General features: G+C 40.7%; 1 protein-coding gene across 2 annotated transcripts; it reads left to right on the top strand.

Moving 5' to 3' along the window:
- Positions 1-780: 780 nt before the first annotated feature.
- Positions 781-12,609, top strand: LOC118122261 (scavenger receptor cysteine-rich domain-containing group B protein). 2 transcript variants are annotated; one of them, XM_035178875.2, is made up of 12 exons: positions 781-1,250; positions 3,786-3,925; positions 4,718-4,750; positions 6,226-6,264; positions 6,762-7,064; positions 7,168-7,236; positions 9,538-9,852; positions 10,362-10,430; positions 10,671-10,739; positions 10,885-11,199; positions 11,881-11,964; positions 12,048-12,609. In XM_035178875.2, exons 2-12 carry the CDS (start codon positions 3,790-3,792, stop codon positions 12,362-12,364), a joined length of 1,749 nt encoding a protein of 582 aa, XP_035034766.1. In that variant the 5' UTR covers positions 781-1,250; positions 3,786-3,789; the 3' UTR covers positions 12,365-12,609. The 2 variants fall into 2 exon arrangements, with proteins under 2 accessions (XP_035034766.1, XP_035034765.1); XM_035178874.2 differs by lacking the exon at positions 781-1,250 and having other exon boundaries at positions 3,738-3,925.
- Positions 12,610-13,178: the final 569 nt, after the last annotated feature.

Here is a 13,178-nt window from a genome sequence, read left to right as displayed (position 1 = left end):
CAGAAAATTTGCTCGGTGTAACAAAATCCCCCATATTTTGACTCGACCACTGTTGCGGGTGACATTGCAGAAGAGAGCCCTGAATTGGTCCTGGAGAACCGTGACAATGGCCACAGACAGCCCGCATGTTTCTCCGCAGCTCAGGAAGGATTAGTGTGAGGAAGTAATTGCTGTGAGTCGGCTGCACAATCTAAAGAGGCCCCGGGCTTTTCCATGTTGGATGACATGAGATTGCAGAAGTATAGATTATCTTGTATGCCTGGAGTATAAGCACACTGACAAATATTAAGCTACTTTTTCAGAGAGTGCAAGAATTCATGGAAATAGAAGTTAATGTTAAGAAACAGTATTTCTTTCAAGGGATGTACTGTACATGTTGAATTATCGTAAAGACAGTAGTTAGTTTATTATGTTGGTAAAAAGATTTTGGATGTTTTTAAAGGTCACTCTAAGCTCAACTATGTCAACAAACAAAAACTTGTTTAAAACTGCATTTTTAAGCACTCAACCAAGATGTTTGTTTGGAACTTAGCCAGTGCTCGTATTTTTGTGGGATTAATTGAAGAGGGGAGGATTATTTAAACCTTAAACATTTTCAGAGAGCTTCTGTTCTCTGAGAACTTCATAACTTTCATTGTCTTCTGTGTGGAAAAGTGCCACACACACACACACACACACACACACACACACACACACACACACACACACACACACACACACACACACACACACACACACACACACACAGGACCTAAGCCACAGCCTCGTCTCCCTCTGTGAGTGAGTGTGTGCAGAGATGAGCAGGACCGCACCTTCTGTGAGCTCTACCTGAAACTGGAGATGCAGGGTTACCAGTGAAGGGTTGGCTTTCATTATCTTTGTCTTTTTGTTTTTGCCCCTCCCGCAGCTTCTTTTTAAGTATAGACAGACACAGGGCGTTAAAATATTACTATACAATGCTGCGGTATTTAGTGTTTTACGTAATCTCTGTCACTGAAGCCAGGTACTTATAGTGAAGCTGGGTTATAAGGAGATGAAAGACCAGACACATGCATCATTGGATGCACTGAATTTCCTGCCACATTTCTACACAAAGTATCTGTGGTTTTTGAGTGACTTGTGGAATTAAGCTGCCTGCTCTTCAAGCTCCGAGGACAATTTTTTTGTACTTATTCTGGTGGAAGGAAACAAGTTTACAATTGTTTTTTTATATTTTTTTATTCTGGCAGAAGATAAATACTTCATAACAGGTATGTATATTATTTAATTATATAAAATATTGAGTTGCACATTTGTTTGCTTTATTCGACTAAAATTTTCATTTTGATGAACCTGTGACAAATTACAGGTTTGTAATTTAAGACACTAAAGCTGTTTAGTTTAGAAATGTAACTTTATTTCAATGTGAAAACGTTCAACCTCTCGGACAGAACTTAATTAAGATGTATAGCCTTTATATACTTTATATATTTTTAGATAAAATTCACAAGTGTATATATAATACCCATATTCTATGAATTGTTTAAACACTGATATTGATCAAGGTCATTTCCATATTTTTCTGTTATATTTTGTCACATTTTACAAGAACACATGCTGACATTTCTATTGATTCTTTGTTTAAATGGATCAGGATTCTCTCCATTTAAGATACTAACAGTGTTATTTTCTGGTTTATCCCAGACATTAAGGGGTATTATTTGTGAGGCTGAGCTCTTTCAGCTATTTCTCAGTGCAGGGAAGTGAGAAGGGAGGGGAAGCAGAGACGACACAAAAGGCAACATTATTCCCCAGCGGATCTGCGCTACATCCTACCATGAATGGAGTATTGAAAAACATAACATTGGGGACTAGATTATTTTTCAACCCTAATAACTGAGCCATTTGTCCCAGAGTTTCGAGTGGTTTGTTGGTGCGGCCCGCACCTGAGACAGCCGTGGTTCTGGAGCGCTGTGCTGGTGTTAAGATCCCCACCTCCCAATTTGATGCACAATTAGTTCTCTGTGGACTGTTGGCCCCTATGTGCTGAACCTATGACAATGAAACAGTCAAGTGAAAACGGGCCTGGATGAAAACTAGGGCAAGAGTTGTTGCGTTGACTGTTGTTTAGTGTTGTCATGGCACCAATGTCCCAAAAGGGTGACAGTGTGTTAACTTTACCTCCATGGACTGGAGATCATTTTTTGTACACTCTTCAATGGCTCAAGATTTTAACACCACTCCAGCCCCTACTCCTCCTGCCTCCTGCTCACCAAGGAGACGAGAGGCGCCCCTGCAGTCAGTGTCATCAGGTGCCTAAGCGTTTTGGAGGGTTCTAGTGACAGATTGCAGGAAGCAGCAGTTTATGCCTGACGATGGGGACCACAGAAAGCAGAAATGTCTTTTTGTGCCCCCTGGGCTCGGAATGTCCACTATCTCGAGGGGCCAATATCAAATTCTCCCCTCATCATCCCCTAATACACATTCCTGTGTAAGGTCAGGGGGAATTCTGCACGAGTGAAGAGACAAACAACACGAGGCTGAACAACACACCATCGTCTCTTAGCAGCAATATGCTTAATAACACTCCCCAATTAATTTCTTGGACATTTATGCAAAATGAATGTATAACATTTTGAAGAAGTAATTCCAATATCCCCCACTTTCCCCCCACAATTCAATTAAAAAATTCAAATTAATTAAAAAAATGTTATGTAAAAAGTATGTGGTCTGCACTAAAAAAAGAAAATTACCTCTTTAGGTAAAACAAAAATGAAACAAGTCCTTTCAAATTTAAGTCAGCAATTGTGTTAATATAACTTTTGATTTAAAGTTGAAGAAATTTAAGTGATGGTGTTTTACCAATTGAAGTATATTTTATGTTGGTTTAACATTTCTTTTTCAGTGAATAATACTCAGTGTTAAAACATGTCAAAAATGCCCAAAATGCCCCATTTTCAATTACATCCTGACACTTACTTTTTCTTAAACATTACAATAAATTTGAATCCATTTGCAGTATAATATAAATGTCCTTCATCCCAGTTTCTCAGTGGTAAAGAATGCAGGGTATTGAGTGTCTGCTATATTCCTATCTAACACTGATTATTGAGTGATTGACTGTGAATCCCAATATTCTCTGTCTGGAGGAAAATCCCCTTGAAAAGCACAAAGGAAGGTGCCGGCCTCTGTCTGTAACACAAGCCTCCCCCAGCTGTTGATGATGCTGGCCAGCTCGGACGTTAACCTTCCTCAGCTCTCGAACTCTCAGTGTAGCAGACTCCACCCTGATCCTCTTGTTGCAGACTCCGTTACCCGCTGCCAGGTCGGTGCACGGCAGCCATTTTGTGTTTTCAAAACACCAATGAAACTCGACTCCCTGTTCCTGGTGTTTTATTGGCAATAGCACAAAGAGTTGGTAGCACATCCTCATGTCTGGTGAAACACAGGCAACAACTCATTATCACATGTTCCCGGTTTGCTCCCAGAAGTGCTTGTATGCCTTGAGAACATCCAAACAACTTCATCTGGAGTTATGTACACGACATCCCTTTTTTTTTTTTTTGGGGAGATACACATTTCCCAAAGCCTGGCCCCAGATTTCACCATCAATACTCACTACAGCACAATAACAATAGCTGCAGGCTCCATCAGCGAAAACAATCCAATACTATAATTAGGCTACTCTGAAACAGGACACAAATAGTGATTGCTTTGTAGTAGTAGTGCATTCTGGTCTACTACTTTTAGAAGTGTGTGAGGACTTTGAGGAGCCGGATGAGAGTGTGTGACGGTGTGTGTTGCAGGCGGATGGTCAGTCAGGCAGCCATGCGAAGCCAGCGTGTGGTGGAGAGCGAGTGGAGGTGCTGGAACCCGGCCGTCTGGCTCCTGGTAACTCTGCTGGGATCCCTGATCTTGGTGGCCGTCAGTGTGCTGCTGCGACTCGGTGAGTGAGTGGGCTCACATCTAATCAAAATACTGGCTGTGATTAAAAGTGATCAGGGGAGAAGTGATTTTTCATTGTATTTTTATCATTTAAGAGACAAATATATATATATATATATATATATATATATATATATATATATATATATAGAAAGCAAATGGCCTTAAAAGTTCGTTGCACTTGTCTCAATCTCTCAAAGGCAAGTCAGTTTATTAAAGTATATAATTTTTTAAGGAGTCTTTTTCTATTCATTGGCCGAGGACCAAATGTGTGTTACACAAAGATTGAAAGTGATTCTCGAGGTACTGTTTCATTCACTATCTCCTGTGCCCTTGTTTTTTAAATAAGACTTTTTGAATAAGACCCATCAATATTTCCCAGGTAAATCCAGTCAATGGACTAAATATACTTTGAGAAGCATCATATTTAAGAAATCGGTTTTAAGGAGAAAACAGTGACTACAGAATGTGACATATGAGACGATTCCTTGTGTGTCAGTGCTCATCCACATGTTGGAGGCGTTAATAATGCTTAAGAACTGGGTGTACCTGGACACGAACTCCCTGTAGATCACTGCCTTTGTGTCCACAGTTACTGGCTGGCTGAAAGCCCTGCGGTTACTTTGAAGGGCGCCAGGGTCAATTCCACTCACTGGACATTTCTGGATCAACATATAGAGAGAGACATCTATCCAGATGTGCGGACATCAGCACATTGGTTCTGTCTCTTCACAGAGCCAGCAGCTATCCAAATATGTGTCTTACTAACATTTTTTTTGTCTTCTAATTTCAGGGGATGTGAAAATAAACAAGCGTGCTGTATCCAGTAAGTGACATTTTATATTGACTTCACAGATTCTTTGTAAAATAGGAACAACGTCTTTCCAGAATATAAACTGGAGCGGAAACTGCATGTGAAACTGGAAATAGGTGTATCAACATAACCTGGGTTTAAAAAAGCGATAGACACAAACAATTTGGAGAAGCCTGTGAATTGACCCACATTGGATGTGATCATTGAAAATAAATCCCTCTGGTGTCTTTGTGAGCTGTTGAAACCTGAGATATTAGTCTTCAGGCGCTGGGATGTCCTCTTTAGAAGCTCAAAAACAGTTTCCAGTATGACATCTTGGGAAAATATGTGTTGAAACAATCAAATCTCAAACATGTATATGACTCATATATGTTTTGAATGAAAGCATCTTATTCCCTTTGGATTGGGATTGTCATGTTAATTCTGTGTGTAATTGGTCATAAACTGGACAAATAAAACTGTATGACCAGATGATGGAGGTATAGGGGAGAAGTTAGGAATCACCAAATTTAGTAGCTCTATAGTGCAGTGCTCGCTCTGAACCTGCCTGTTTGGAATGAACTGTTTGCTTGTCCTTTGTTGATGCTCTGGACCTACTTCAGGATTATTCCTTGTCATTAGTGAGTCCTCCTCAAACATTTCTACAATATACTGTCACTTTTTATTGTTTGTGTGCACAGATTCTTATAAACAGTCTATGGTGCAGAGTGAAGTTAGAAAACTTTGTGTTCATCCTACCTGGTTTATCTGTAATGAAGACTTTTAGTCAATGTTTTTCATAAAATGAAAAAAAAAAAAAATAGAATGAATTTGCTTTATTACTGTTCACGTGTGTGGTAAATATATAAGTTTGAATGATTAAATTAACTGGTGTTGTGTTTTCATACATTGCATGTTGGCTATATCAGAGATGTGTCAAGCAACGTTGTGCTTTTACTTTGAAGACAAATTGCCATACAGGTTATATTTTTGAAGATTGTTGCTATGATGGAAATCAGCATCCGTGAATGTCTGTGTGTCAGTCCGATGTGGTGAAATAAAAAAATCCAACTATCAAAAGTATCTGGTGGCGATTTTGGCCCACGTTGTGACCCAGTTGCCGACTGCTGCTGTAGTTTATCCGAGGACATAGAAGAAGACATGTTAACTCGGTCCATAGGCAGTTTTTGAGATATGTGCTTCAAATACAGACAGACATTTGTGGAATTATAAGTAGTTGTTCATGTTCCCTCCCTTTCCTTGTTGCTAACATGGCCTAAAATTAAAAGGAACAAGTTAGCATATTCTGTTGTAACTGGTGAAGTGAACGGTCTGAACAGGCCTCCTGTTGTGGCTTCGCTCTGTGTCTAGTGTTACAGGAAAATAGATATAGTAGATATAGAGTACAGTAACTATAGAAGGCCAAGATCCTCCTTTCAACAAATAATTTGGCCATACTCTCTCTCTCTCTCCCTCTCTCCCATATCCCCTCCTCCCTCTTGATTCAGCCAATGGCGTGCAAACCTCAGCGAAGACACCGTTTCAAGGTAAGAACGAGCTCTATAGTAAAAACTCCAGCTGCCCAGACACACGCGATCAGTCGAAAACATGTCTGCATCCAGGTCACGGTAAGGATCAGTAGCAGGCTGTGTGTCAGTGAAAGAGAGTACAGTAGGTAGATCAGCGCCTGGGGCTTTTTTTAACAAGGTCACTTTCCCAGCTCTCCATTTCCATAATCCCCACTTATTTGCTATGCAACCTCCCACCCTCCTGCATCCACCTCTCTCAATTCCAAGGAGTCATGTGGCTTATTGTGTGGCTTAACCTGGTAGGAATAGACTCATTTCAGAGGGATGTATTTCTTGCTATTTGCTATCATTACATTAGAGCTTACTAGTCATTTTCTGTTTCAAATGCCAAAGATCTTAACCACACAACCTGAACCTCCTCACCTCACTGAAAGACAGAAATTGCAGTTTTGTTGAGCAAAATGAATCAGAAAGAGAGAGGCCCTGACAGATTTTGCCTGCTCATGTCTTCAAAGTGCAACTGGCGAATGGACGCAACAGGTGTGAGGGCAGAGTGGAGGTGCTCTCCTTCGGCGAGTGGGGCACAGTGTGTGACGACGACTGGGACATGGTGGACGCTAACGTGGTGTGTAGGCAGCTGGACTGCGGGGTGGCCGTGGAGATGGGCAGCAGCTCCAGATTTAGACAAGGCGTGGGGCTCATAGCGCTGGACAACGTTGACTGCAGAGGACATGAAGCAGACCTCAGCCAGTGCGGAAGTCTGGGCTGGGGCATTCACAACTGTTACCACTATGAGGATGTGGGTGTCACCTGCAGAGGTAGGGCCTTCACCCAACTTTAGTTTGGCTGAGACAGTGTAGAAGTCCATTTCATTTCATTTACTGCATCTTCTTTGTCTTTTTTCTTTTTTGTTGCTGCCAGAACCAGCATTGGTGGGGGCAAACAGCTTTGGGGGTCCTGCCACGCCACCCGGGGACAAATTTGGTTCAAGTAAGTGCCCCTGCTTTTATCTAAATGAGACTAGGCTTCCGCTTTGAATATCAGACTGATGGATTAGTCTTTTTTTTTAAAGCACAAAAGCAAATGGTCAAAATTCAAAAACAAATATGGCATATGTGAAAATGTATACTCAAACAAAATGCAGTATAACTTGACGAAGATGATTATATAAACAGATGCACTAATAAACATTTGAACAAAGTATTACATAACTACTTGTATGTGAAAAGGTCGATTGTACAGCAGTGCCCACCTGTAATTTTTTTAGTTCACTCTCACTGCTCCCATATTGTCATTTTTGGCAGCAGACGGCTGTTTTAAGCTCTGGATATCCACTATGCTGCAGCAACAAACACATCACGTGACCTCTCGCGCACTGGGCATTCGCGTGCCGATATGAACACAGGAAGCATATTGTTGTTAGTTGCAGAAAGAGTTAGGCTACAAACGAGAAGTTTGAATAATACCTCATCTACTACACATTTAAGCAGTTGTATCAATGAAAAATGCAGAATTCAACTGCACAACTGCTGTTAGCAAGACAACATGGTCAGCAACGCTTGTAATTGATAATCCATGTTGCATTCTACACTGGTTGCCGAGGTTAATGCCAGTTGTTTCATTACGGAAAGTGGTCATGTGACAGGACCCTGATGAATCAGCGAAGGATACGTCATGACATAAACATCCAATCAGCAAGTGGTTTTGAGTGTCTACCTTATAGTTTCCAGAAATCTCAGTTTCTGCTTCTCCAAAATTCCCTGTTTAAGAGGCTCTAAAACTCCAGAGTAGTGTGGATGCCAGGTGCCAGCAGAGTTGATACATTTTCACACAAAAACTTAGTAGTGTGGATTCAGCCAGAGTTGACCATGAGCTGTTAAAGATCCAGATATTTCCTTTAATGAGTAATTGCAGACCAAATCAGAACCTAAACTTTTCTGGACGTCATTCATCAGGTGACCAGAAACACTCTGAACGCTAATAGGCAACTGTTTGCTAACGTAGTAGCCACATTCACATAAAAAGGTGTCAGTGCTTTTTCTCCTTTTTGTTTCCACTGCCTCCTAGTGGTCAAACAAATCTGTTTTGGCAGGTCTATAAACGTTTGACCCAGTATCAAATTTGCTCTCTGCAAATCACAAAGCTCACGTGCATGTGACATTAATCAACAGTTAAAACAAGTAAATCAATTTGTCTACCTGCACTGAGACATTGGAATCATGCCATCAGGCTTATTAGCATAAAGGCATGAAGACAGAATTGTTCCTGTGCTAAATAAGATCAGAGCATTATTCTTGTGTTCATCTCTTTCCAACGCAAATTAGAAAATGCATATACCTCTTTTTTGACAGTAGAGAAAACTATGTTGTATATTCAGACGAATTAAATGTCAGGACAGTTTGATTAAATAGTTTTTTTATGCTCCAGGTTCAAAATCAAATGCGCACATATCCCTAAAAAAATAGCTCACAGGTGGCACAACAGATGTCACCACAAAATACAAGGACATTTTCACTTTCAATAAATAATGAACGGTGGCTTATTTTGTCAGGGTGATTTCAAAACGCAGGAAGCCTTGTGGAATAATCACACACAGTCAATATCTAGGTTTATTTAAGAAACTAAAAAAGTTGAATTGAAGAGGGCAAAACTGTCACCAAATGTTACACTGCATCAAAGCCTTTTCAGCTCAGTGGAAAGTATCTTTTGTACGTTTTGGGAGTAACTAGTAAATACACCGTGCCTCTTGAGTTCCAGGCCATACTCATTGTTTTCTGGATTTGCTTTGTTGCATTCGCACTCTTGTTTTTTTCCCTTTAGGGAGTCTATTTAGTTAACACGTGATGCATCTCGCTAGATGTTTGGTGAAACCTACTGGGAATGTGTGTAGCTTTCCATATTAATGACTTCCTTAAATGATGGTCATATGAGAATTTCTATTGTCTCTTCTAAAGGTGTGTTTTTGTCTGTGCTGAGGCATAAGGTGACAACATCTGTGCTAGTGCAATATCAGATGTTCACCTTAACTCTGTCTTTTTTAATTCTGGAGCCAAAGTATGTGTTGTATAGTCCCACGCCCTTCTCCATTCTCCGTATCAGTGTTTCTTAGTCATATCCTCTGTCTTCCACACACACACAATCTGAACAGCTATAGTTAACCCTGTTACCTCAAAATCACCACATTTGACATTAACATAGATTTTTTTTAAACCACAGAGTCTAAAAATGTAGTAGAGAAAAATTTGTTAAACATCAGTCTCTATAAATCCCTCCTTTTCCCTCTTGGTGTAGGAGATGGCACCGTCCGATTGGTGAATGGAGACCACGAGTGTCAAGGACGGGTCGAGGTCTACTTCCAGGGAAACTGGGGGACAGTGTGTGATGATGACTGGAACATAAATAATGCCATGGTGGTGTGTAGACAGTTGGGCTGTGGTGTGCAAATCCACGCTCACAGCAACTCCTACTTTGGTTACGGTACCGGCCTGATTCTCCTGGACAATGTCAACTGCTTTGGCTACGAGTCAGACCTGTCTAAATGCAAAAGGCTGGGCTGGGGACAACACAACTGTGGCCATCATGAGGACGCTGGAGTCACCTGCACTGGTACGCTGCTCCCATAGTCATAGAATATGATGAACAATAAACCAGGATTAACAAGAACAACAACAAGAATAATAATCATAATTATAATAATCATCATCATCATTATCATAATAATCGGAATCATTATAATACAATATAATCGAGAAAAAGAGCAACTCTCAACAGGCCGCACTACATCTACTTGCACTTTAAACTAAACGCTGATGCAGTTGTTGGGATATTTCACTTAGAAACACAAGTGTGAATCTGGTAGTGTTGCTATTAGAGAACAGTCAGGCGATCACCAAATTTGATTCTTGATCAAAGTGGCAGCAAAACATAGGGACATTTCTATACTTAGAGCCATGCTTACACTTGACCATATTTAGAGAATAAGTCAGTTAGTAATTATGTTGAGCAGCAATAGTACTAATAGAAATTTCAAGAAAATTGATTTCGTAAGAAAGTCATAGAAATTGTGCTGCATATGAAACTGAGCTGCTGATCCTTTCCATTTCTATCCACTTCAGGATTAACCTCTGAGGCTCCCGTGGTGACACAGAACCCGAGAGGGCACTGGAGAACGTTTAACACTGAAGGTATACGATCATACTGCACAGAGGTGTAGCTGTATTTTTTCCCCTTGTCGAAAAAATTTGCACTTTTACCAATTGACCAACAGGGTGAGCCATTTCTCCCTCAATTGTCTTTCATTGTGTAGCACCACAGTGCTGCAGAACATGGTGGGTGGGGAAAGTTTGCGACAGATAACCCCTCAATAATCTTTATACACAGATACTAATAAGGTCATTTTGTCTTGTATTACATTTCTCCTCCAGCAACAGAAACTATTCCAGCCACTGACACACCAACTACGACAACTGTTACCACAATTGCCCAGACAAAAGGTACCAAAACTCAGATTTCTGCTTCGTAAACCAAAATACATATTATTATATTTAATGATTTAAACTGTTCATAATAGACTTTTTTTAGCAGAGAGACCCATATTCTAAAATTTGAAGTGATGTACAAACCTGTTTATTCTTGCAGGCAAACCAGCCATCCGTGTGGCGAGTGGAAACAGTAGCTGCCAGGGTCGTGTCGAGGTCAACTACAAAGGTTTTTGGGGGACGGTGTGTGACGATGGCTGGGATATGCCTAATGCCCAAGTGGTATGTAGGCAGCTCGGCTGTGGCTCTGCCATCGCCGCCAAGCCCAAGGCCTACTTTGGCTACGGCAAAGGTCCGATCCTGCTGGACAACGTGGAATGTTCTGGCTTTGAACCGGATCTCACCCAGTGCTTCCACCTGGGCTGGGGTCAACACAACTGTGGTCATCACGAGGACGCTGGTGTTATCTGTCTACGTAAGACCTGACTCTAAGCCGCTTCATGACGTGTGCAACATAAAACAATGATACTCTTCAATCTGAAAAACACTCATATTCAGTCATCAGTTCCACTAAAAGATCATATTTCCTATTCACCCAGTCGTCTGAGCCTGCCCTGCTGAGCTGTGCGGTTGCAATGCATGACTGTAGTACTCTGAGGAGGAGACAACCCAGAGAATATAAACAAATTCAGTAGATGAGTCAGGGCACATCAGTGTCATTGCAGGCCCTCAGGTCAAATCTCAATTCTTTAAGGCTAAATCACATACACAACTCCTCTTTCCTTAGATGACACATCTTTGGCTTCAGGTCGAAAGGAAAATATGGTTGTACATTTGTTTTTTAATGCAGCAGTTTTAATCAGTGCTCTAGAGTAATTCTGCCTTTAGCAGGTAATTAGAATTGGAACGAGGACATAACGTATGCTTCTGTGTGACAATGATGGCTGTAAGCATTAAGACCATTACAAAAACACATGTCTCTGCAAAGTGCAGTGCGTCGGTCCTCGTGGGAACCAGGCAAGAGGCTTCCTATATTGATCAGTGGAGTAATTATAAAAGAGCTTTGCTAATGCTTTTGAGATCTGATATTTCCTGAGTATGCCCAGGACTCAAAAGGATCAGAGGTTTTGATCTACTTTCTCTCTTCTTCTCCTAGCTTTTGACTACTACAGCGGAGTTCAACGTGACTTTGGAGCGACAGAACACACAGCCTTTGCCAGCACCACACAGCCCTCTGAAGGTAGGTCAAATATATTTTCAAACAATTTCCTTAAGACTGGGTTTATCCTAGACTGGATGTGACTCTCCTTTGCTTTTTTGAAGGAATGGTGAGACTGGTGGGTGGCCTGCACAGGTGTGAAGGTCGGGTGGAGATGTACTTAAATTCGACATGGGGTACGGTGTGTGATGATGCCTGGGACCTCCCTGACGCTCAGGTCGTGTGTCGCCAGCTGGGCTGCGGAGAGGCTGCGGCAGCCCGGATAGAGGCTTTCTTTGGGCCCGGGACTGGAACAATCCTGCTGGACAATCTGAAGTGCACAGGTGAAGAGGCGTCTCTGCAGCAGTGCTCCCATATATCCTGGGAAGTGCACAACTGTGATCACACTGAAGATGCCGGCGCCACCTGCTCGATGTCGTGATTTCCGCTGAACCACACTCCCATTTCCACCATGGGTAGGAGGAGGTTGAGTCACCAACATGGGACTTGTATATATAATGTAAATAACAGCTTTCGCGTTGCTGAAGGAATACTCCACCACCCCCAACATGATTATATATTATTACTATCTATGCCTATTAAGCACTTTATAAATAAATATATGATATAAAATACAGTGTACACAGTTTTTTATTTGATAAACAAGGGAAACTTAAAAAATGGAAATGCGTGTCTCTTTTTTTTGCCCGTGTTAGGATATTAACTGAATATGTATATACTAACTACATCAGATCGACAATTCGGTAAGAAATATACTACACACCAGAGAAGTGCAACAGAAACATCCACAAATAAATGTGTTACATCTTGTGAATATACAGTATCTATTAATGTGTTAATTGTGTCCCGTGAACCCTCATATAAAGAACTAAGTAACTAATCAATCATACATGTGAAAAAATAAATGTTATTTTTCAGTATATGATATATTTTTGGAGAGTTTAAGTCAATAGCTGCTATTATCATTGTACTAAACATGTACATCTATTATTTTTATTCTTTACATAGCACATGCTAATCGGGAGACTCGATTATTTGAATTTATTGAAAGAAGGTAATTTTTGAAAATGCAAGATGTTTTCATTTATAAGAGAGAGAATAAGAATGAGAAGAATCAGAATTAGAGAGGAGGAGCTATCTTACACTGACAAACTACAAACAAGGTAATCATTGAGCGATGTTAGCTTGGTCAGTACATGTGAGAAAGAAAAAAAATATATTCATTAAGTATATAT

This window comes from Hippoglossus stenolepis, chromosome 15 (assembly GCF_022539355.2).
Source record: "Hippoglossus stenolepis isolate QCI-W04-F060 chromosome 15, HSTE1.2, whole genome shotgun sequence".
In the NCBI taxonomy this organism is placed as follows: domain Eukaryota; kingdom Metazoa; phylum Chordata; class Actinopteri; order Pleuronectiformes; family Pleuronectidae; genus Hippoglossus; species Hippoglossus stenolepis.
The sequence above is the reverse complement of the archived record's forward strand: the minus strand, read 5'-3'. Positions and strand labels throughout refer to the sequence as shown.